The sequence below is a fragment of the Leguminivora glycinivorella genome, chromosome 14 (assembly GCF_023078275.1).
Source record: "Leguminivora glycinivorella isolate SPB_JAAS2020 chromosome 14, LegGlyc_1.1, whole genome shotgun sequence".
NCBI classification, from domain to species: Eukaryota; Metazoa; Arthropoda; class Insecta; order Lepidoptera; family Tortricidae; genus Leguminivora; species Leguminivora glycinivorella.
The window spans coordinates 9687688-9714834 of NC_062984.1; the positions used below are offsets into that span (position 1 = coordinate 9687688).

The 27147-nt window shown below is 37.9% G+C and overlaps 1 protein-coding gene across 1 annotated transcript; it reads right to left on the reverse strand.

Moving 5' to 3' along the window:
* Positions 1 to 139: 139 nt before the first annotated feature.
* LOC125233055 lies at positions 140 to 26419 on the reverse strand. Its single transcript, XM_048138900.1, has 4 exons — positions 26003 to 26419; positions 4757 to 4888; positions 2306 to 2492; positions 140 to 1476 (listed from the first exon to the last, which is right to left on the reverse strand). Exons 1-4 carry the CDS (start codon positions 26175 to 26177, stop codon positions 1419 to 1421), a joined length of 552 nt encoding a protein of 183 aa, XP_047994857.1. The 5' UTR covers positions 26178 to 26419; the 3' UTR covers positions 140 to 1418.
* Positions 26420 to 27147: the final 728 nt, after the last annotated feature.

Genomic DNA, 27147 nt, shown 5'->3' on the forward strand with positions numbered 1-27147 from the left:
AGAATTTAAGAATATGAGATATATTCAAGTATCATCAGTGAATATTCATAAATTCATCAAAATTAAGTACATGCAAAAAAGAAAATATAAATTATGTAGGTAATGTAGATACATATTGTAAATAAAAATATCCAAACATATTAAACAAAACTCACTGCAGTTAAAAGTGAATTATAATGTTCATTTCATAAACAAGTACATAAAGTTACATTTTACATAAGTAATCTTTCTATAATTATTTCTCCACATATATTTACACGATTTATAAAAATTGCAACTGTTCCTGAAGTTATACTTGTACATTAGTTTCTTTATGTCTAAATATTCAAAAACTATTGAATGATTTTCAAGAGAGCTTAACATAATATCAGTTTCGTATAAATTAAACTAATTGCTATACAACACAAAACAACCTCTAAACACGACCACGTTTAACAAGCAATTTGCGCTTACACCTACACAGGACGGTCCTAACTAACCTAACAAATTATTTTAAAATTCGAGACGAAAATTGAACAAAAAAATATAGATCAAATTGAACTTGAACAAATTCATAGACACACTACACTTATATTATTCAATTCGTATATGAAATAGAAAATTAGATTTTAAAGTTGATTAATACTATGAGATACATATTTTAATAAGCTGCAATTCAAAATAAGCAGATCATTTCAAGACAATGTAGTTCTAAGATACAATAAATAGGTAGTAAATATAGATGCTATCTCTATAGTAATCTATACATTACTCTGGACGTTAATTTGGCCACTTGTCTTTCACTAAACTTGTATTAATTAAGACAATCCTTACCAAAACGTGTTTCAACTAAGTAACTTTGCTTACAGTAATTACTTACAACTTGATTAATTAAATGCATAGAAGTAATCTGAAGGCGAATTTTCGAGAAGATTATAAATTTGCCTTCGGCACAACACTTGGACTGGCTACATTTATTGATGCTTAAGATTTTGCCCAACATGGATGCAAAACTATGAACGTTTCACCCATTGTACATCGTTGTTAACTGATATCTAGGTCATATATCTTTATAGTGGATAGAACAAACGCAAGTGCTTAAAATAATACTATCACACAAACAAGCACACATTTGACATTTTATCTCTGTTGGGTAATCAATCAACACTTTGTACCTCGAAATGCACATCATACCATGGTCACAATATCTCGAGTGGCATTACTAGACATTATTCTACGATATTGTCACTTATTCGTCACCTTTGTAAAATAATTTTCTTATGAATCTACTCATAATGTAGCCTACATCAAATCTAAATAAAATATGTAATGTATCAATAATACCACTCGATTTTATATGTAAGGGGGACAAAATTGTAACTCAAAGGAGTGCCTAAGAGTTGGTAGGGTAGCTTCGGCGGGGGCGGAGACGCGTCGCTTTACGCGATGGAAGGGCGTCCGTCAAGCATTTTGTCGCTCTCCTCCGCACTGCTTAAACTGAAAATAAAATAAAACATTTAACATAAATATCGGCGTTTTGCTTAGCAAAAGTTTTGCAAGACAATGCTAATTATGAACCAAGAAAGAAAACATGCAGCGTGCGTTATAAATCGTAACATTCAACGGATGTGTATTGCAGTGATTCAGCCGCGATTATGAATAAGAAAGGATCTTTCATCACATATGCTTATAAAGGTTACTTATAATCTTTTCTGTTATGGAAAATCACATGTTCTCGCAGTTTCCGGGCTCAACTAAAACAATACAATACCTTAGGTACTGTGTGAAGTGACTACATGGAGTTGTTTGCACATGTTATGTTTTGGTATATTTCACGCGACAATGGATGAAGCGCGAACCGCTTGAACTTTAACACTTCGCACCTGCCGTGTGACAATAGACGTAATGTACCTTTGTTGCGGGCTTCAGTAAACAACGCTGAAGCGCGTGACGCCAGCACGTGGAACTAAATATTGTAATATACTGCAACGTCATGTTCTTATGTAAGCAGTTCAATAATTATTTTGTAATATTTGTGTTCGAGTACGCAACTGTAATCATAGCACTTTTATCGTGACACATATTAATTATATCGAGGTCACTTGGCACCAGCGTTCTTGACAGTCCACAGCACTTACTGTAAGTACTTCAGAGGCTTCAGAGCATATGTAAGTATACCTATAAGAAGTGATGTGCTAGATTGTCGTCGTTCAGTGACTGTCCCCGCACTCAGCAGTTCAACAGGTAGCAGGCTCGTAGGTACTGCTCGGCGGCCAGGGGGTCGGTGGAGGTGTTCAAGCGGTCAGGACTTTAACTAGTGACTCACCAGTCCTTGTTGTCCATGAGGTTGCGCATCTCGTCGTCGGGCGCGGGCGGCGCGTCGCGCACAGGCGCGTACTGCTCGGCCACCAGGGGGTCGGTGGAGGGGTTCAGAGCGGTCAGACCGGCTGCGCCGCTTGACGGCATCTCCTTGCCGCCGCCCCATCTTGCTGACCAAGCCCAGCCGCCAACACCTGTAAATACAAAAGGATTAGTAAAGTTTACTCCATCTTCCAAGTACTGATAATCTGATACAGAGTCTTGTCGCAGTTAGTAGGTAACTATCACTTAGAAAGTATTTAATACGAAAAGGCAGAGGTAAACATTTTCATTACATTACACAATTCGTTCCAGCTCCGTCGCCGCGTTGCTTGCGTGCCAATGCCAAGGTTCTGAATGAAAACTATAACTATACCCTCTTGCCACCCATTGTACAGCTTTTTTTTTCAATGGAATTTTAACTTTGATGTAATCAAATAAAGTAGCATTTCTTTTGTTTCTAAAACTCAAATCAATTTCAAATACAATTAGGGCCAGTTGCATCAACCACATTTTAACGGTTTGATGCAACCGGCCGACTCAAAATTCCCTAGTAAAATTTTATGTTAAAGGGCGTTAGTGGCGTTACGAGGATACTGTCAGTCAGTAATTAACAAAGAGGATCGAATATTATAGAGAGTAAAATGTGTAATCATACTCATAGTGCATAGACTGCCATCTCTCGACACAGGCTTAAAACTTTTGAACCTCAGTTTTGACAATTTGGCCCATATTCTTAGCTTGATATGTTTTAAAATGTCAAATACATATTAATATTAGCGCCATCTAGCTGAGCGTACCCCAAAGGTGTAATGCCATCTAGGCCACCGTACCTTTTTCTGTATGGTACTGAGGTACGTTTTTTTCTTAGACTTTATCTGTCTATATGGAGTTATATATGTCTTTGGTAATTAATAAAACAAAATCCAATTGAAAACCTGCAAACTACGAAGCCTTTAATCAATAAGTATTATGTATTGTATTAGCGATATTTAAGATGTTATAGATCTCAGTAAACATAATACGTCGCCTTCTAGCAAATGTAGTTCACAGTAGGTAATATTATTTCAGAAATTGCGGAAAAGACACTGAACAAAACAAGGCCTTACAAACAAACTGCACAAATACTAAGATATAGGTATTCATGTGTATTGTTACGGCACCAGCAGGGGCATGACAGTAACAGGGCCCTCTATTGTGATTCCTTACAATAGTAACGAACGACAAATGAGGATTCTACTTCTACGGGTAACATAGTAGGTAAATAAATAAATAATATAGGTCATCCTCACACAGACTGAGTCTCACAGTAAGCTCAAGAAGGCTTGTGTTATGGGTAGATAACGATACATATAATGTACAAAATACTTAGACATGACTCAAGAACAACACAATCTGTGTTCATCACACAAGTCTTAGACAATTCACAAATAAATGCCCTTACCGGGATTCGAACCCAATACCATCCGCTTAGCAGTTTAGCAGGCCGGGTCACTACGAACTAGGCCAGACCGGCCGTAGAATGAAAGCAAGCTAGCCGACTAGGAAACTAATGGAAGGTGGTATCGGCGCGCAATCTTTCGGGTTAAGGTCATGAATGCATTAAAGCTACCGTTTAACCTTTAGCGCTGCTTTGTTTACTAATGTAAATACGCGTATCTTTAGTTAGTCAACCTTTATCGTTGGCTGGACGGAATTCAACTTTGTGCTGATGTAGTTAAGTCTTTGGCATAATAAAACTTATTAAATGGTATATGAATGCCTGGTTTGTAGCGTTTCATTCTTGATGGAACTATCAAGAGGCTTATATGAGAGAGTAGTACTTTCACGAGATGTCATCGGGGAATAGTTCTTCCTTCCTTGATCATCATGTTCCTTTAAATATCCCATTGGTTCAATTAAGGCGTTGAATCAATTCAATACCAATAAACAACAAGACAAAAGGTTAAATGGTAGCAGCGCGTAAAGTGTGTAGGTACTTAGAGATCAAGGTTTGTATTATACACCACGACCTATTAGACCACGTATACACGTTACAGTCATATTACAACACCGGGTATTCAGGTGTCCCCCTCCCTACTGGAGGTTAAACACCACATCAGTTTGGCCCAAAATCAAGCGCGGATCCAGCTTCGTGCCCAGGGGGGGGGGTCACGTGGTAAAGGCCCGGGGCCCCAGGGGGGTTCACGTGGTCTATTTGTATGGCCAACTTAGGCTCCAGGGGGGATCATGACCCCCATGACCCCCCCCCCCCTGGATCCGCGCATGCCCAAAATGTACTGCTTCATATTGACCATTAAGTAAGCAGGAAACCAAGGTTGTATACAGTGATGCTGGATTCCTACTTCTCGCTATACCCCTGACTGCGGTCGGCCTCACTTACATACGTCACAAACTCAAAATGTGAATATAAACTTACCAGCGAAAAGTAAGCCGAGACACAGGATAACGCCGCCCGCGATGAGGGTTCCGACGCCGCTGTCGACGTCCGGCGTCGCTGATGCCGGTGTGTTGGAGTACTGAACACCGCCTGCTATCACCAGCGCCAGTCCTGCGAAAAAAAATACATTTAGCATTTTTTTATTGTGTCAAAGAGACGCATTGCATGTTTCTAACATTGAACGAGGAGTCTTTTCAAAAGGTCTTATTTATGTGTGGATTTCATAGAGAAAAGCCTTTTTGGAAATATGTACACTCCTCGACCCTCGTCTGATCGCGGATAGCACACAGAAATACGGCCAGGAATTAATGTGAGCTAGGTACCCACAAAAGGCAACAGCGGAAGTGTTTTTAGCTTGCCATTTATTGTGCGGTTTATTAGGAATGGTCAGTTATAACTGTTTCTACGACCAACCACCTACATATACAACCACCTACCTAGGTATGTACCTCACCTACTCAATAAGTTAACATGTTTAAGATTTATTGTCAGGGTAATGAATCGCGTATGACCAATAATCAATACATCATCACATTTCTTAATGTATATTATATTATTTGTTAAATACATTTGCGGTTACCTATTGGAATATCTCTCCAAGGATTGCTCACTTCATGAGTCATAAATACTCATAAACTAGACGAGAGTTCAGACAGCTTTCCGAGACTTGTGTGTCAACACTGTCAACATAACACGTGAATTATTTACACAGGATATAAATCCTGAGTAAATTGACAGTCGCACGATTCACACGAATCAACACAAGGCCCGCGATTCATTCGGCTTAATATTACTTCGCTAATAAATAGGTATAGATGGATTTGTGTGTCGGTCTTTTATGATAAAGCACAGAGAGCCGTTAATGACGCCCTAGAAATAGTCGTTGTTGTGGCAACGTGTGAAGACGGCTCAATGTTTCTAATGTACCCTGAACAAAGGCGCAGGATGAATACCAAGAACACCAAGGTACATAACCAAGTACCAATATTGTCAAAGGCTAGTACCGATGACTAGTTGAGACTTGAGAACGTACAAAGTATGGAACAATTTACTGCTTTGTTTACGAGACTCGTCACGACTATTGCGCTCGTTGGGTGGTCCTCCAGCCGTTAATTCGCTCCCAAAATACCACATTGTTATCGGATCGCGAAACTGGCGTGCCTCTGCACTAATATCGCTCCAGTTTATTTCATGATAAGTAACTGATTGAAACAAGATTCTTGTAAGAACCATGGTGAACAGAGAGCGTACTGCGCAGTGCGCACTAAGTGCGTTCCCATCAATCGTTTTATACTCATGCCAGTCATGCCAATTCCTTTATGTGCCGACATTGACACATTTAACGTCCGTCTGTAGGACATTCTTTGACATTAACTTCTTGATAATATTTTATCCATGTTCAGGCATTCCTGTTCTGCATAGTCTACCAGAGACTGATACCAATATCGAAAATGCACTGCATAGGTGACATAAGTTTAATAGGTGTGTAATATATCACCTACCCAATAATATGCGTTCTTGGCATCGAAATGAAAACTCATTAATTCGCACATTTGAACCTAACGATGTTTGCCTTGGCTAATTCAAATCGGTGATTATTTTGCGCTGAAATAAAACACTGTAGATTTTAAATTTGTTGCATAAAACGAATCTAGCCAAACATCAGATCAGGGGATAAAAGTTGTGTCTATTTATTGTGCGGTGGATCTTTTATGACTCAGTATCACCTTTTTATTAATACAGATACTCAAGTAATAACTCTTCTTCTTCCTCCTACCCTTATCCCACGTTGTGTGGGGTCGGCACAACACGTCTTCCTCTTCCATTCTCCTCTATCCTTCGTCATCTCAATACTCATATCCTCTTTCACACAATCCATCCAGCGTTGTTTGGGTTTACCCCTCCCTCTCCATCCATCAACCTTCATCTCCAACATTCTTTTGCCATATGACATTCATTCCTCATCATTTCATGACCGTACTACATCAACCTGCCACTCCTCATCTTTTCCGTTATAGGCGCAACTTTCAAACTTCCCCTAATATACTCAAGTAATAACATGCAGAGGTATAATAACAATTAGAACGAGTGTGAAAGCGACTCGATTCCAATACCTAGGTAATACATTCGAGCAGGTTCCTCCAAAGTTAGAACTTATCTATAAATTGATCCCAATATGTGAAACCGGATTTTTTCCTCTCCTCAAAATCCAACATTAATTATAAAAGAAACGAAGAAGGTTTCTATAGTAATATAGTGAATATAAATATCGTCAATTCTAAAACGAAAGGAACCAAGTCTAGAGCAAAACGTGTAAAATAAACATGTTTGACTAAATTCAATCGTAACATTATTGTAAGAGAAGAAACTTTTATAAGTTGATGTCAATTTTTGTCAGTTTATCCTTAAATATTTTAAGGTATGCACGTGCCCTACCATGAAGTATCAACAAGGTAAACCGCTGATATAAAATTATATAACTGGTAACCATAATATTTAGGGAAATCGTTAAAGTATGTGTTAATTACTCATTACTGATTAGATACGGGTGCCAACGTATTACGTTTCCAATTTCATCACTTATCCACGTGGATAAGACATCTGTCACTCTCACACTGACATACTTGCCAAAGCGTGACGTATACTTTATCCACATAGATAAGTGATAATATTGGAAACATAATACGCCGGCTGACGATGACGTAGTACTCGTAGTTGTTACCGTTCCCAAACCCTATTCTATGTTAATTGCTTCAAATTGTGTAAAGTAACTGGGGCAGTAACTTCAACTTCGCAGTCATTTCATTATAGCGTTGCTGCTGATGACTGTGGATTGTGGTCTACATTCAGATACGTTTAACATTTTGTTTTCTTAGCTTAAAATAACTCAAGTCGAAGTGTCTGTTCATTGTTTGATCGTTTAACAGGAACAGTCGTGGCCACAAGTGTTCACACACTGCCATCAATATGCACACACCAAACGCTTAACTATTTATTGATAGATAATATCTCAGTAAGGTTAACGAATGGTCAAGTAACTTTAAAACCGATGGTAATTATGGTACAACATTACCCATAAAGCAAGCCGACGCACTTAAACTATGCGATAAATAATAGTTATTTGTTATACAAGGGGGCAAAGTTGTATTTTAACGCCGAATATGGAATTGAAAAACGAGCAAGTGAAAGGATTCTATAGTTGAACCACGAGCGAAGCGAGTGGTTCGAGAATAGAATCATGAACTTGCGAGTTTTTTAACACACGAGAAGTAAAATACATTTGCACCCCGAGTGTAACACAAAACTTTTCCCCTCACTATAGCGAGGAAACTACAACGCAAACAATGCGTTTATCACTGCTTCCAGTAGTTCCACAGGTGGTAAATCATCTTTATTACTAGATCCACCTACTTTTATCAATTTTAAAGCAGTTAATTTGATTTTATTCTAGGTCAAATTACTTTACCCACTAGTGGATAAAATGCGTTTTTACCCGCTGCTATTAAAGGACAAAACACGTGTTTCCGAGCTAGTGAGGAGAAAACATTCTTTATTTTATACTTATGCCTAGAACGTTTAGATATCGGTGGCCGTTAGTACTTGTGTATGTTCATCATCTCAGCCATTAAGCCCCATTTAGATGGTACGAGTTTCTCGCCCGTTTTGGTCGAGAAACTCGTATGACATTATCATATGCGATAATCGCCTGGCGACTATCGTACGAAAACGTTTACATTCGTGCGAGAAATAAAAACTCGCATACGAGTATCGTATGCGATACTCGCCAGGCGATTATCGCCAGGCAAAATAGTTTAGACGGAGAGCTGAATTTTCGGGAGATATTTCCATAACATTTCTCGACTCGTCTAAACCGGTTCTCGTATGACATTTCTTCTCGAACGTGCGATTATCGCACGAATCGGAGCGAACCGATTTTCATGCGAGTTTTGCCTGTCAACTTGCGTGCTTAGTTGCTAATTAATTAATTATAAACACATATATTACATGCTTTTTTATAATGTTGGATATAATTTACTTTGGATTTATTTGAATTTAAGATGAATAGTACCCAATAATATTAAAAATACTATAAATTATTTATGACGCTCTAAATAATAATTATATAATAGGGAAAATAATGAATTCGACCGTAGCGTTACCTAGCTAATAAAATCTTGGTTGCGATACTTGTGATTAGGTTTAGGATATTATTGAACATAGAATATAGAATATAGATAAGATTTATTTTAAATGATAGCATTATACCCTACATTAACTATATAATATGGATAATGATAACCCTAATTTATTTTTGGTTTTAGCTGTTACTGAGAGTTAGCTGTAAATATAAAAATACCATGGTTTCTGTTTCTAGGTAAAGAGAATTCATTTCGATTTTTCGAATGTCGTCCACCCAACGAGCCAACGGATGCCAGGCGCTTCTTACGTCCGATAGCGGCCACCATTCGGTCAACATTTTGGTCCACCTGCCATCACTCTGCCTGGCAACATGCCCCTTGTGTATGTTAATGTTCAATAACTCCAATTCAAAGACATCTCCTTGCGATGCGACAAATAAATACATTTTAATTTTAGAATAACGTCACCATCATGATGTTTAATTGCTTAGATAATTATTGACAGATTGGGATACACGATGATGATGTATTGTAGTCAAGTGTGTTAGAAAACAACAATGCAAGTAAAATATTAGTCTTCAAGGGGCTAAGACTAAAATAAATAGATAAGACATGACTGTACCTACTCCAGAGTGTGAAGTACTAACATAATGGGCTGTTTCCAAATAAGGTTCTAGCCAAGTTGCAACAACCTTTTATCCGTCGGTGGGAACAAAGTATATAATGTGCGTTAAATATGGCATCTTGTGGTCAGTTGCGAAAACCAGAAATACGACTCCTTGCGGCTTTAACTTACAAATCATTTTGTCTCTGCTTCGTTGTCGGTGGCACTTAAACCTTGAGCTCTATATTCGTAAAAACCATGCGGTATCGAAGATCTTATTGAGGCTGGTTCTAGTAGATTTCTCATGTAGTGAATAATAGTTTTGGAAGCCAGGCTAGTTTTCTTGTAGCCTAGATTAATTTTAGCTCAAGTGTCAACGGTAACGAACTAATTCACCTTGACGGACAACGTAGGCTGCCTATTTTTCAATTGCCGCGTAAAATATGCATCGGGCACCGGTATGCAGCCTCAAATGACATCACCAATGCGACACGAATCAAGCAATTTTTTACGCCCTAGGACGGAAAGAAACGAACGAACGGTAACTCCAAAAATTGTGGGAAAAATGGACACAAGTTCAACATTGACCCACTTACAACAACGGTGCATGTATTGTTAATGTAAATCGATTTAAGACCGTTCTTGGTATAGGCGAGGGCTAAAAAAGGTACTTTTGATGACAGTAATAAATGGCGGGCATATTGAATCAGCTTGCATGTAGCTAAATTTAGAAATTACATACTAAGGAATAAATACAAAGATAAAATTGACTTTAGCCTATTTAGAGTGGTTTACCAATCTCATTAGTTATCATCAATAGTGCCTACATAAATCATGATTAGATTCTGCTACTCCACCCACTGACAGACAACCTAACCATAAAGCAAAATCATGTTAATGAAGGAGCAGTATTGTTTTTCATGAAACCTTGTACATCAGAAAATCATGTTAAATATGTGTTACAAATTCAAGGCCAGCAAAAATTGTTACTTTTCGACTTCGACTCATTGCCATGAAGGTTAAAATATTAAGTTTTCCGCAACTTCCACAGTGCAAAATAAATATAAAATCATTGACTTTTTTAACATATAGATTGAGATATTGCAGCGACCACTTCACAATGGAACCCACATCCCACAGTCAACTTCTACGACACCCTCGGGAAGAAATAGGGGTGGTGAGTTGAAATTTTTAGCCCGCCACCAGTTACCAAAAAAATATTACAATTAAATATTTCGTTTTTTTTTTCTATAGTTATATGGACGCGACTGTACTGGTAGAAACAATTAAAACGGCCGTAGGTACACGGTTGTCTGCAGATCTATCTCGGTTAGTAACGTGCACAAAAACTGGGCGCCTGACTCATCAACGAGTCGTTCAACCTATGTACTCGGACTAACCGGAATATCAAGAAAGCACGCGTATGTAATGTACATCGCGTAGTAGATACAAGTACGGATTATAAATATGTAACATTAACTTTACATAGGTACTGCAATAGTTTTATGGCAGGTTTTCATTAAATAATAGGAGTAGGTACATATATTGATATTTGTTAAAAACACAGACAAGTAAAATTGTCTTTGAATCTACTGAGTAACTCTGCGGAGGCTAAGTAGCAAACGCATAATTCGTCAAAGTATATTTTAAAAATTATTAATAAACTTTTATTGTGCTTAGAAATAAATTATCCGTGGACAATTTACTGTCTAGAGTCCAGTGGCGGGGCGTCGCGCGTCGATACAACTCGATTCCCTACGGGTTCCCTAAAATTCTCCAGTATCTGTAGAAGTACATACAAAACAGATCCCGAAAACCCCTCCGGCTTTATCAACGAAAATTTTCACGCCACGCCACTGCTAGTCAGAATACTCAGAATTGAACTCACATTCTCACTAGCCACCAGTGGCGGGGCATGAATATTTTCATTGGTAAAGCCGGAGGGGTTTTTGGCATCTGTTTTGTATGGACTTCTAACAGATACTAGAGAATTTTAGGGAACCCGTTGGGAATCGAGTTGTATCGACGCTCCGCCACTGCTAGCCACGTGCTCTACCATCTGAAGACCTTACCCGGCAAAGCAAACAATTAGGCCGGCAACAGACAGTCAGAAAAATTCATAAACTGAATTTGTATGCAACCTGTCAGTTCAAACTGACACTTACAGATCTGTCAGTGTCAGTTTGCATACAAATCCCCATTCAGTTTATGAAATTTTCAGACTGTCTGTTGCTGGCCTTACACCGTATGTGCATGCACCTAGCTATTTAATCCATTAGTCGGGAGACTTCGTGAGTTCAAATAATTCCAAGAGAATAAAATTTTCCACTAATTTTTTTCTAAGCTTAATATTAGCATCGTTCTTAAATAATTAAAGACATCTAGTACGTAATGATACCCTTCAGTAATTGTTATCGATTACAACATCAATGCATTCATTGACGTTCGACATAGATTCTTGACCGCGCTTGAACCTTTCTAGATTGCGTTGAATGAATTGTAATAGATAGGAAGTACATGAAAATAAGATCTTGGTTGACGACCCAATATGAAACGCTACATTCACAAAATAAAAAGTAGAATATGTATCAGCGTCTGCCAAATTAGCCACGTAAGCCTACCAGCACCGATAGTATGGTCGCGCGATAAATGATATAACAGAGGGCCGTCCCTTTCGCGCTATTTGTAAGTGCGACAGAGACGGCCTGATTGCCTGCCTGATCTAAAACTCTACTTTATTTTCATAGAAAACTGTTGCCACTTTTAAGCATTTACGTCAAATATATGTCAGTTACAATACAGTGGCGCCCTCGTGCATTATACTATGTTATGTCGCACTGTACTTCCCCTGTTCCACACACTCCACACAGCATGGGAACAATCGTTTAGTACTAACTAGGCCACGGGACGTACTCCTATAGGCCCCGTGCGATAGCGTCATGATAATATTTATGAATGAGACCGGCTGCAGTATAATTAAGTTAATTGGCTGTAATTTTACCACTTCCCGTTTTATTGTGAGCACTTTGCATGGTCGTGACGTCATTTTATTATAATGTACGGAGATATGGACCGGGGAGCATGATTTGATGCAATATTATGATCAGGAGCTATAATAATTAACCACAATATGCAGTATTGTTATAAAATAACAATATTATGTATGGTAGTAGAAAGGAGACTAAAGTCCAATTTCACAAATAGATGCCCCTGAAACGGCCCAAGGCTAAAAGATTAGACAAAGGTTAAGAAGCATGTAATACCAATAAATCAGTTAGCCATGGCTGGTAAACCGAAATATTACAAGACACACATCTGCATGTGTTTATGATCAGTGACAATTAACTTTCGCCAGAATTATATTGAGAGATTGGTCCTCCGGTCACATCTACGAACACAATCATCACATTAAAATAAATTCATATGATAAAATCTTCATTTTTGTAGAGAAAGGCGGTCTTAATATTTTCAAACATCTTACAATGAATAAAAAGCCCAATAAGACAATCAATTTAAACAATTGTTTACACACAATCCGACCACGTAGCATGTGGTAGTAATAAAAGATAGTGCGTTGCGGGGCAACGACGTGTTTATCAACAAAGCATTCGGCTGATCCGTGAATAAACAGACATTACTCATTGCAACCTGAGTATTGCTAACATTTCACGAGTGCGAGCGAGTGTAGAACACCAATAAAATTGTAGACTTACCAATGAACTACGAGAGTTTACCAATTCGAACTCTTTTTGTCTCCTGACTATAACACATCGTTACATTTTTGTTGAAAAATTTACTTTTCCGGCGGGACGACGGCGCTTGAGCCGCTTGAGCCTAAATCTTCTGCAATCCGTGTATTGCTCTTAACCAATAGAGCTTCGAAAGCCGCGCCGGACCACGCAAATCTTTACATGCCTTTCCAAAAAAAACATGGTTAAAATTTATAATACAGAGAATATTTGAAAATGGCCTTCATACTTCGCTTTTTTTCTACATACATAAATATAATCACGCCTGTATCCCTTAAAGGGGTAGGCAGAGCACATGAACTACCAAGTTTCAGTGTCACTCTTGGCAAAAAGGGGTTGAAACAAATCCAATTTGTGACATACATATCATTCTACATGTCTATTGAATCAGACAACGCGGTACATCCCTAGACTCTTTTGTTTTGTAAGCTATTGCAATAACACCCAAGCCTGGCGTGGAGAGACGAAGTGCGCCTTATTTTAGACTGCTCTGCTCCCAGCCATTGTGAGTTGCCTTCAATGCAAAGTGCAGTAATGAATACATTTAAAGTTCGCAGTTCAATGCACTCGACACTTGAAAGTCTGACTGAAATACTGTTATTTAATTCCTGTATACTTCAAGTTATTTTCTGAAAATGGTGTGGTTTTTAGCTCTTCAGGGAAATGTAAAAACTGGCATGAAGGCGACAGACGGCTATCGGCTTACTGTGAACGATAAAAATCCGTAATGAGCAGACGTTATACATGCAACATACATATTTTTACGATCTAGACTTAGAAATTCACAGAAATAGACCCTAAACTGACTGTGACTAACGGTTACCAACTTACCATACACCAACTACTCTACTCATGTAAAACTTACAAAACAAACCTATTTGGACGCAAACGCAGTGGAAAAGAAATAACCATGCAAAATGAAATAAATTTGTATGCATGTGCATCAAATGTGCATCAGTTATGGTGTCAATTTGCAACGTCAGAAAAACTTATAGTTGCTGCCAATAAGACACACATCCTGCTGGCGCAGGTGCTAGTTTGTATAAACAAAGACATGTCCTCCGAGAGTCGAAGCGCCGTCGGCAGGCGGCCCTGGAGAATTGCGAAAATAGGGCAGTGCAGCGGAACCGCCGGGTTAAGGCAGTGGGCAGAACGCATTAGCGATTCATTAGGCCGCTTTCACTGCGGCTGGAACAATAACCACCCACACAAAAGAGACATAGACGATTGAGGACGTGCTGTTGCGTCGTAGGTCACTGCAGAAGGATGGCCGTACTTTTCTGTACAATAAGTAATAACTGGCAACTATCGCTAGATCATCTGTGACGCCATACTCTGACCACCAAGTTTTTGTTTTCTGTCGCGTTCAGTTCCAGGTTCGCGGGAGGACGTCATCTCTATTTGGCCTTTTGACTTAGGCCTCGCTAGTCAAAGTAAAACATGCACCATCATTAAGGCACGCCTTTGAAAACTGAAGCGTCGTCGCGAGTCGTCAACGTTTGAGTTATTGCGAAAATAGGGCAATGCAACGGAAGCGCCGGGTTAAAGCCAGTGGGTAGACTGCATTAGTTATTTATTCATTAGAAATCGTTCACTGCTACTAGAACAAGTGGGACAATAACCACCCAGTCCGCCCACTTAAAGCAGGCAGATGGCAGAAATCCCACTCATAGACAAATCTATAAGAATTGAAGTAGATGTAAAGTTGGTTATGCAGCACTTTTGACAGCAGATTTTCATGGTGATGCTAACCCGTTGGGTGGTAACTAATGGGAGTGAAGGGAAAATATGTATCATTATTTTCATTCATTTATATATGGAAAAGACAATTAATCACTAAAGTCCCTTGTGGCGTATGGAATTCCTGTGGTTATGTGGATTGATTAAAATATTTGTTTTATTCGCTAATAAACATTTATGTGACGATGAATTGCGAAGTTAGTAAACCTTGATTTGAAACATGCGTATTTTATGAACTAACCTTGGTTAGTATTCAAGGTTAGGTACTAAACTTTACCAACTCTCAACTCAACTAATTGTGTTTTGCAATATATTAAACTGCGCATAATAATAATTAATAACATTATAATTAGAACTATTGGATATCGACATTATCGACGAAGCATATGAAACGGCTGGTCAATATTGCAGAAAGAACAAGTCGACCCACACAACACAGCGAGCGTCGAAACCGGTGTGGCATAATTGTCGGTCCGTATTTCAAATTACGCTGTTACATGACGATAGCCACGCGGGTATCAATAAGTGTAAGTAATCAACGGCTTATAGTCTTGTAACCGAAGTTAACCAATGTAATACGAGAATCTCGGCTTACGAGGTCACGTGCTCTTTGCGGGTTTGCATTTTCTTTGGCTTTCAACCCTCGACTTGCAATGGGATTAGAAGCCCTTGTACAATAACGTCTGGTTTTGACAATTATGACGACTCATTGTGTGGGCGTTGGATTTAGGTGGCAGTAGCGTGCACAAATGCAACCGAAATGGCTCAATAAAACCGATATCTACTAATCTTAATGCTCGACGTCTCGACAAGCCACGACACTTTGAAATACATAAAATAATAAACAAAGAGTTACCAAGTTGAAAGCACAAGATACTGTAAAGTCCCTCGCCTAGTTTCTTTATACTCGTAAATGAAATGAAATTAAATATCTTTATTTGCTTGAATATGGTAACAAGGTAGGTCTTATGGCTAAGTTTTCCATGCATATTAGAATTATTCAACATGCATGTATAGGCGTGCAAATTTTTAACGTATCGATACTAATGGATGAACATTATTTGTTAAGTTGTGGCTTTATATGAATGAAGGATGGAGAACACAATCGACCGATGTTTTTTTTTAAATCCAAGTTTAGGTTTTTAAACATGTCACGTACATTTTTTTCTTAAGGGTGCCTTTAAGTCGTTTTCCGGACGTGCTTCCGTCAAGTTCCAATCCTTCGGCGGGGAGTGACGTAGTCAAAGGACATTGGATTGCAAGTCGTGTCCAAGGCAGAGGAAATAAGAAGTGGTCGGTGGTACGGAAGCGTTGGCGGTGGTGGGGTGGCGGAGTTTGACGACCTTCGCTCGCCTGCTCCATTACTCGACTCATGAATATTTTAGAACTGCCATTTGAAACGAAGTGGGGTAGTATTTATGAGGTGTATTTATTGAGATATTTCTCATATTTAAACGAGAACGACCCCCAAGCGTGGTATTAGTTAAGTATAGTATAGAATGCCTATTAGTCTGTGAAACCGTGGTTCTACTGTAAAAATCCAGAATCGAATCTATTTGAGTTCTATCCGATAGAATCTAATCCACGTTAAACTTTAAAAAAACAGAACTTCGTTTTGATTCGGGGATATTTTCAAACGACTCCAAACAAGAAGTTCTTAATTTATTCAATTCGACACAATTTATACGTAAATGCAGTTTTATGTAATATTGTACTCGTATTTATTTCGACGATCGTTGTGTTGTGATTGTGACCTATTGATTCATCAAGCTAAAAGCTTTGAATACTATCAACATTATTTTATCTCATGACTCATGCATGTAAGATAGGATAGGGTACGTAGAATACATTGAACCGAACTTTACCCTACAAAACAGACTGACTCCGCCAGACGATTCTCCTGGACATTTGCCAGCCATCTCAGACTGCTAAGGACAAGTTATCTTAATCCAGACATTTCATTCTAAAACGATTGTGAGATGAGAAGAGAAAATAGTTCTATTCTAGGCATAAACTGAATATCTTCTTAGAAATGCATAAAGGCTAACATTTACGGCTGTTTTAGCTATGACCGATTTCACAGGTTAGGCTCTCGGCTCTTCCGTTTTCTGTGGGTATAATTAGTAAACTTATTTAACTAAGTAAGTAAACTTTTTTCAAATAAGTAAACTTTTTTTAATAAGTCAATCAATATACATTTATATTATTTAATCTATTACACTAGGTAGGTCCCTTCTAAGATTTCATCAGTCTGTGGTCAGTGATCACGCAGCCGCCGATGACTCACCGCTCACCGGCAAGCCGAGCCTGCGCTCGCGCTGTCGACTCCATTTACGACCACAACAAGCATTGTATGCGATACGCACAATCGAAGCTTATCTCTGCTACCGCACTCACCGTAGCCATTTATGCGTTGACCAATGCACGCCCAATACAACCGTATCCTGATGAGATCTTTACGTCTTCGGCACGATTTTATACCTTAACAGTTTGACTTTTAACATATATGGTATTGGTGGCTTTAATTTCGCCCCAATTTGTACGCAATTACAGAAGGAGGCTGTTGACTCAGTTGACTGTTATTGACTATAGATTGGAATCAGGTTTCCGATTTGCAAGTTTGCAGTGAATCTCACCATCTACACAAGGGAAGGGAGTGGATGTTACTTAATGCAACAAGTAGTAAATTACTGTTCGTTAAAAGAACTGGCCTTTGGACTATGTAATTAAAAAAAAAAGTTAGCAGAGTTATCTGTTAGTGGCTTCATTTGAATAACTATAAATAAAGCAGGTAGGCTAGGTGTGACGTGCATCTTAGCTTTAACCGTATCTGGCCCTAATACCACCAACGCCCTAAGGGCATGCTCGAGTGGGTCATTAGTTCTTTATAAGGTAATAGAGACAATAATAGCCGGAAGATAGACTACGCAATATTGAACTTAAATGGTAATTGTACAATGTATTGAAGTTAGACAAAGACATGCCTTCCTACTCCGATTTTGGTACTGATGCTCCTCCTACGGTCTTGGTTGATGTTGCAATATAAGGAATCGCTTTAGATAACCAAGATAAGTGTGTCTCTGATCAGGCATAGCTGCTACCGATTTTAAGACCAAGCTGTAGTAAAGAAGAGTTCACAGCCGAGGTAAAACGTTTTGCGATTAGCCGGTTCAGAGATACACGAAACAGAGCGGAACGAATTATGCAACGAGAAAATGGATTCGTCATTTCAAATAAGAAACATCTGTAAGTTTCAACTTGATGTACGAGCTGACATTCCAAGTCAGCAAATAATTAATAGCGGAAGTTATTTCACCACAAATCTGTTTGAATGAATACTTTAGAAACTTGTCTCCAGTACTTGAGCCAGGGCAAATTATCGAGGCATAACACGTCTCTTCAAGGAGACATAAAATAAGCAAGCCTTTGATGCAAAATAAGTATTGATACTGTCAGTACTTTGACTGTGAAGTCAAAATAAACAATCGGTGATGCGCAAAAATATTTAATTTTCTACTATCGAAGTATTACACTACCACCTATACTAACTTAACTAAACTACCCAGCTAATATTCCACTATTACACGAACATCGAAAACAAGCAGACATACTTTCATGAGTATTAAGTAAGAGCCTGAAACCCAATCTTGTTCTACATCTATAGTATCTATACTGTACAAATCGAACAGTACTCCAGTAATGCAAAACTAAAAAGGTACCTAAGCCAGTAAGTCTTATAACAAAAGTTCTTCGTGTTGCAAAAGTTACTTACGTAGTCAGTCTACTGATTACTTTGACCGTAAAGCAACGCAGCCTACGCCATTTATGTCTTATGTCCGGAAATAGTCCGTCATTCACAACTACACGAGCACTGGATATACTACAAAAGCCGCTGTACTACGTCGTGACTCCACATAATTTAACGCCATCGCGTTGTCACACGACTGTAGAGATTAAATTATAGCCGTTGGCGATATGGGATATCGAATTATCATCTGTGGAGAAAATTATAGCTATTAGAAGGGGTGTATTACGTGACCAATATCCTGTCATAGTCATGATTGCCATGATAGTCAATTTGACACCATTTTATTTATCTCCATGTTATTACCTAGGAATGCATGCCTTAGGATGGTATAAGTAGCAATTCAAGGTATAAATATACTCATAATGTCTACTCAAGCAAAGGTTGCATTGCATACAAAGTTTTATTAATAACATTTAGGAGGCGGTAGACTTGTGAGCTTCACAGGATGTAGAAGGGAGAGATTGCCAGAATTAATATTTATTATTTTAGTAAAAACTAAAATTTGTTTACTTTTCCTGACTAGGAGTAGGAGAATGGCAGTTAGGTTAAATAATTGTAATAAATCTCCTTACGTAATACTCGAATAGCCCCTTTGAAAACTATAATGCCTCACAGCCACAGACAGACAGCAAACATTTGCCATTTACATGTAACTTTTAACACCCTTTTTAACCGACTTCAAAAAAGGAGGAGGTTCTCAATTCGACTGAATGTTTTTTTTTTTATTATTTTTTTGTATGTATGTTACTCGATATCTCCGAGAATCGTGGACCGATTTTCAAAATTTTTTTTTTGATCGAACCGGTATAACCCCGAGATGGTCCCATTGGCACCAAGTCAGGGTCTGATGATGGGATCCTGGAGAAATCGAGGGAACTCTTCAAATGTTATAGGCACATGTAATGTTTTTAGTATATTTTTCAAAGGTACACCAGTATTTACGTCTGATGGTAATAATTTTATGTGGCTGAGCTGATGATGGAAGGTCAACTCCTCAATGGTTAGGAGTTTAAGGATAATTATTTCACTACTGTACATGTATTCGGACTGATACATATAATATCACTAGGAACCACTAAAAATCAACTGAGCTGATGATGGAAGGTCAACTCCTCAATGGTTAGGAGTTAAAGGATAATTCTTTCACTACTGTACATGTATTCGGACTGATACATATAATATCACTAGGAACCACTAAAAATCAACAAATAAATAAACTTTTTAACAAAAAATAAAACCGCCTTCAAAAATAAGCGCGTTACAAAACACGGAGAAACTAAAAAGCCAAAAATAATAAACCTTTCAATTCAGATTTCTTATCGTATTGCAATAAGCTAAACATCCAAATTATAAACAATTCAATTATTTTTGGAGTCGGTACCAGCCTGTGTATGGTTGGGTGGGTCAAACAGGCAATAGCAAGGCGACGAACAGGTCTGGTACCGACTACAAAAATAATTGAATTGTTTATAATTTGGATGTTTAGCTTATTGCAATACGATAAGAAATCTGAATTGAAAGGTTTATTATTTTTGGCTTTTTAGTTTCTCCGTGTTTTGTAACGCGCTTATTTTTGAAGGCGGTTTTATTTTTTGTTAAAAAGTTTATTTATTTGTCTCTGAGGTTAAAAGCGTGTTTATCGCTTTTCAACAAGGAAGCAAGGAGCTTGTTTGTTAGCTAAGTACTTATTCAAGTAATAAACTAGTTTTATGACTGTTTTGCAGCTCTATTGTTGTGCAACACCAATTAAGTTTTTACCAGAAAGTTCGGATAAAAAAACGGGTATAAAAAGTTGAATGAATGCCTTTCACAGTGTACACTCTACCTCAGTTACACAACATGGAACAAACATTAAGTGACCTTTCATCTGGTTGTATGTATAATGTCTCAACAAAATGCATGGTGTATGGTAGAATTGTACTATGAATATAAAATTTGATTTATAATACAGTGTAATTTTATAGTAATACTAGCTTTTCCCCACGGCTTCCCTCGCGTTAGGAAGAGACAAAAATAGCCTATGTCACTCTCCATCCCTTCAACTATCTCCACTTAAAAAATCACGTCAATTCATCGCTCCGTTTTGCCGTGAAAGACGGACCAACAAACAGAGACACACACTGTCCCATTTATAATATTAGTATGGAAGTATTGAATCACAAATTGTAAACGTTAAAAAAGTGCAAAATTTATTCAAAAGTCAATCATAGGTTTTTTACCAAAAATTACCTTTATCAAGCAGCTCAAGGTGAAGTTGTCATTGCACAACTAACAATATTTTATGTAATAACTAGCGACCCGCCCCCGGCTTCGCACGGGTACTATACCTACATGTAAACCTTCCTCTACAATCACTCTATCTATTAAAAAAAACCGCATCAAAATCTGTTGAGTAGTTTTAAAGATTTAAGCATACATAGGGACATAGGGACAGAGAAAGCGACTTTGTTTTATACTTTGTAGTGATAGTGAAGTTGGAGTCTTCTTCCCACCCTTATCCCATTATCTGACATTATGTGGGGGAGTTGGAGTATTTTTTTTAATAAGCAGTGATTAGATATGATTGTTATAAAATTATTTTGTTTTGTTTTGGGGCTCCAGTCATTATTTGCAAAGTGCAAAGGTGTTGTGCATACATTAATGTATATTTATTTATGCAAAAAGATATCACAATTGATCAAATAATACAAATAACACAGCTGTATTTCAAAAAGGGATAGGCAAAGCAGAAGAAACTGCTCAATTAAACTGTTTCAGTGCCTCTCTTAGAAAATATGGGGTTAAAATAAAACAAAATTGTGATATTGCAGTACAGCTTGCTAGCAAAGTAATGAATATAATACATGTTAATAGATATAATGAATAAACCATAAATATGAATGGTAGATAATGCCTTGTCATAAGAATTATTATTGTTATGACATCGAGTCAGTTTTTTAGGGTTCCGTAGTCAACTAGGAACCCTTATAGTTTCGCCATGTCTGTCTGTCCGTCCGTCCGTCCATCCGTCCGTCCGTCCGTCCGTCCGTCCGTCCGTCCGTCCGTCCGTCCGTCCGCGGATAATCTCAGTAACCGTAAGTACTAGAAAGCTGAAATTTGGTACCAATATGTATATCAATCACGCCAACAAAGTGCAAAAATAAAAAATGGAAAAAAATGTTTTATTTGGGTACCCCCCCTACATGTAAAGTGGGGGCTGATATTTTTTTTCATTCCAACCCCAACGTGTTATATATTGTTGGATAGGTATTTAAAAATGTATAAGGGTTTACGAAGATCGTTTTTTGATAATAATAATATTTTCGGAAATAATCGCTCCTAAAGGAAAAAAAAGTGCGTCCCCCCCCCTCTAACTTTTGAACCATATGTTTAAAAAATATGAAAAAAATCACCATAGTAGAACTTTGTAAAGACTTTCTAGGAAAATTGTTTTGAACTTGATAGGTTCAGTAGTTTTTGAGAAAAATACGAAAAACTACGGAACCCTACACTGAGCGTGGCCCGACACGCTCTTGGCCGGTTTTGTCAGTGTAGTTGATTGACAATACTCAAGGTAATCTCAAAAATATAGACATTTTTGATAAGAAACCGACACACCTATTTCATATCCATTAATTTCTAGTTATTCACAACTTCTGAATTATGATTTGCTTCGTGTTCGAAAACTAAGTTTTTTGAATGCAAGGCTCTTAATTAGGGCTGCCATCCGTCCGGGTTTCCCCGGATTTGTCCTAGTTTGGAGGCCGTCCGGGCGGGGAGTCAAGAAGTGTCCGGGGAAAACCCGGACACTTTTCACGTAACCACGTAACGTGCACCTCATTGAATTTAGGTATTTATCAGCGAATTAAAGTTGACTGATTAACTATTTTACATAATGAAAAACCGGCCAAGTCCGACTCGGACTCGCCCACCGAGGGATCCGTATTGGTCCAAACTTTCAATGGTTAAAACTAATGACTTGACTAGAAGTATAAGTACTAATGAGCATTATTGTGTATAGTATAGTGCAACCTCTCGGTGAATTCTCTAACTAATTTATGCGAGCTGTATTGTACGATGGTTTTTCAGGGATAATTCTTTATAATGTTAACCGATTTCGACAGTTTTTACTTTATTTGAAAGATAATGTTTTAGGTAAAATCTCGTATAATTTTGAAATATGATACGGAAGTATAATATGTACATGCAAGGGTGGTAAAATTAATAGTTGAAATTGAAAAGTTTTTTTTGTCAATTAAAAACAGTTTCCAAGATAGTACACGCTCGATTTAATTTTTCCTGTAATATTTAGCATAAAGCCAATGTTTCGTAAAATTTTCACAATTTTTCGTTGGTAAACTTCGGAGATAAGGGGCGCGAGGGGAGAACGGTATTTTTTAACATTTTCCTTCAAAATTCTTTTCTTTTTCTTCAACAAAAAATTATAAGATATAGGTTTGATAATTATGTGCAATTTGAGCTTTTTCTAACGATACCACATTTGACTTAGTAACCTAAAAAAAGACAAATTTAATAGGTATGGTCATTTTTGCGGAAAAGATTCAAAAACTTTTTTTTGTAAAAGAGGTAAATTTAATGTTTTTCCTACTCAGAATCACGAGTCCTTTCGATCCTACTAGGTAAAAAAAAGCGTCCCAAATTTTTAACCGACTTCAAAAAAGGAGGAGGTTCTCAATTCGACTGAATGTTTTTTTTTTTATTATTTTTTTGTATGTATGTTACTCGATATCTCCGAGAATCGTGGACCGATTTTCAAAATTTTTTTTTTGATCGAACCGGTATAACCCCGAGATGGTCCCATTGGCACCAAGTCAGGGTCTGATGATGGGATCCTGGAGAAATCGAGGGAACTCTTCAAATGTTATAGGCACATGTAATGTTTTTAGTATATTTTTCAAAGGTACACCAGTATTTACGTCTGATGGTAATAATTTTATGTGGCTGAGCTGATGATGGAAGGTCAACTCCTCAATGGTTAGGAGTTTAAGGATAATTATTTCACTACTGTACATGTATTCGGACTGATACATATAATATCACTAGGAACCACTAAAAATCAACTGAGCTGATGATGGAAGGTCAACTCCTCAATGGTTAGGAGTTAAAGGATAATTCTTTCACTACTGTACATGTATTCGGACTGATACATATAATATCACTAGGAACCACTAAAAATCAACAAATAAATAAACTTTTTAACAAAAAATAAAACCGCCTTCAAAAATAAGCGCGTTACAAAACACGGAGAAACTAAAAAGCCAAAAATAATAAACCTTTCAATTCAGATTTCTTATCGTATTGCAATAAGCTAAACATCCAAATTATAAACAATTCAATTATTTTTGGAGTCGGTACCAGCCTGTGTATGGTTGGGTGGGTCAAACAGGCAATAGCAAGGCGACGAACAGGTCTGGTACCGACTACAAAAATAATTGAATTGTTTATAATTTGGATGTTTAGCTTATTGCAATACGATAAGAAATCTGAATTGAAAGGTTTATTATTTTTGGCTTTTTATAACGCGCTTATTTTTGAAGGCGGTTTTATTTTTTGTTAAAAAGTTTATTTATTTGTCTCTGAGGTTAAAAGCGTGTTTATCGCTTTTCAACAAGGAAGCAAGGAGCTTGTTTGTTAGCTAAGTACTTATTCAAGTAATAAACTAGTTTTATGACTGTTTTGCAGCTCTATTGTTGTGCAACACCAATTAAGTTTTTACCAGAAAGTTCGGATAAAAAAACGGGTATAAAAAGTTGAATGAATGCCTTTCACAGTGTACACTCTACCTCAGTTACACAACATGGAACAAACATTAAGTGACCTTTCATCTGGTTGTATAATGTCTCAACAAAATGCATGGTGTATGGTAGAATTGTACTATGAATATAAAATTTGATTTATAATACAGTGTAATTTTATAGTAATACTAGCTTTTCCCCACGGCTTCCCTCGCGTTAGGAAGAGACAAAAATAGCCTATGTCACTCTCCATCCCTTCAACTATCTCCACTTAAAAAATCACGTCAATTCATCGCTCCGTTTTGCCGTGAAAGACGGACCAACAAACAGAGACACACACTGTCCCATTTATAATATTAGTATGGAAGTATTGAATCACAAATTGTAAACGTTAAAAAAGTGCAAAATTTATTCAAAAGTCAATCATAGGTTTTTTACCAAAAATTACCTTTATCAAGCAGCTCAAGGTGAAGTTGTCATTGCACAACTAACAATATTTTATGTAATAACTAGCGACCCGCCCCCGGCTTCGCACGGGTACTATACCTACATGTAAACCTTCCTCTACAATCACTCTATCTATTAAAAAAAACCGCATCAAAATCTGTTGAGTAGTTTTAAAGATTTAAGCATACATAGGGACATAGGGACAGAGAAAGCGACTTTGTTTTATACTTTGTAGTGATAGTGAAGTTGGAGTCTTCTTCCCACCCTTATCCCATTATCTGACATTATGTGGGGGAGTTGGAGTAATTTTTTTAATAAGCAGTGATAAGATATGATTGTTATAAAATTATTTTGTTTTGTTTTGGGGCTCCAGTCATTATTTACAAAGTGCAAAGGTGTTGTGCATACATTAATGTATATTTATTTATGCAAAAAGATATCACAATTGATCAAATAATACAAATAACACAGCTGCATTTCAAAAAGGGATAGGCAAAGCAGAAGAAACTGCTCAATTAAACTGTTTCAGTGCCTCTCTTAGAAAATATGGGGTTAAAATAAAACAAAATTGTGATATTGCAGTACAGCTTGCTAGCAAAGTAATGAAAATAATACATGTTAATAGATATAATGAATAAACCATAAATTTGAATGGTAGATAATGCCTTGTCATAAGAATTATTATTGTTATGACATCGAGTCAGTTTTTTGTCAGTGTAGTTGATTGACAATACTCAAGGTAATCTTAAAAATATAGACATTTTTGATAAGAAACCGACACACCTATTTCATATCCATTAATTTCCAATTATTCACAACTTCTGAATTATGATTTGCTTTGTGTTCGAAAAGTAACAAGTTTTTTGAATGCAAGGCTCTTAATGTATCCTTCCCATTTAGTCATGTCATAACTATCATATTATCTGAGCATAACATAATGGTCTGGATGCTAAACTAACCTACGAACTCTACAAAACAGTAGGTATGAGCAGTCGTGACTCACCAATTATGAAAAGCGTGCTCCCCAGCAAGCACAGTCCAAGGCGCACACAAACTGCCCTGTTCAGACTACTTGTCACCCGTCGCGAGAAGTAGCTGATGGGACAGTTCCATCGCTGGTCGTTCGGCTGTTGCTCGTACGTCACCGTCGTCGGCTGGTACACCGCACTCGTCGGCATCCTATCCAATAAGACTTCAACTCTTCACAATGAAAACAATCCTCGATCACACTGCAGAATCACTACCTAACGTAATGTTGCAACACTCAATCTGATATTCACGCAGCTTCCAACTTACACATGAAAACAAAATACAAATAAAACTGAAAACAAAACCCTGGCTTGTATTTTCTTTTATGCTTATAAGATAATTAATTAATCGAGCGCGGACCGACGCGCATAACGCGTTCGTAAATGTGACAGAACAGAAGTGACTTGAGTTGAGTGAACGGATCGAATGATTGGTAATATTAGTGAGTGAATGATTGTGCGGTTCAAGCTAGGAACACACTACGCGGACGTCCGTCGTAAATCGACCGCGGACGGGACACAACATCTGGACAATGGAAATACACATAACCGTGCAAACTATCGGTCGACGGACGCGGACGTGGCCTTGAGCGCACGGACGTCCGATCGAAATCTGGCTCGCCGGATGTTTTGTTCCGTGCACACTGATCGGTCGCGGTCGCGGTCGTTTTACGACGGACGTCCGCGTAGTATGTTCCTGGCTTAAAGCTAGGAACACACTACGCGGACGTCCGTCGTAGATCGACCGCGGACGGGAATCTGGACAATGAAATTACACATAACCGTGCAAACTATCGGTCGACGGACGTGGCCTTGAGCGCACGGACGTCCGATCGAAATCTGGCTCTCTGGATGTTTTGTTCCGTGCACACTGATAGGTCGCGGTCGTTTTACGACGGACGTCCGCGTAGTATGTTCCTAGCTTAACGCTCTACCATCCAAAGGGTCTCAATGTGACAGGGAGGCAGATAACCCGTTTCTACGTTAGCGATTGGTTCTCTGTACAGGGATATATTCATATATTGTAAAACGTTCATGATAATTATCGACCGAGCTGATGCGTCCGCTGAATTTTTTAGTTTTCCATTGTTTACTTGACACAGATGGCTGTTTCACGCAA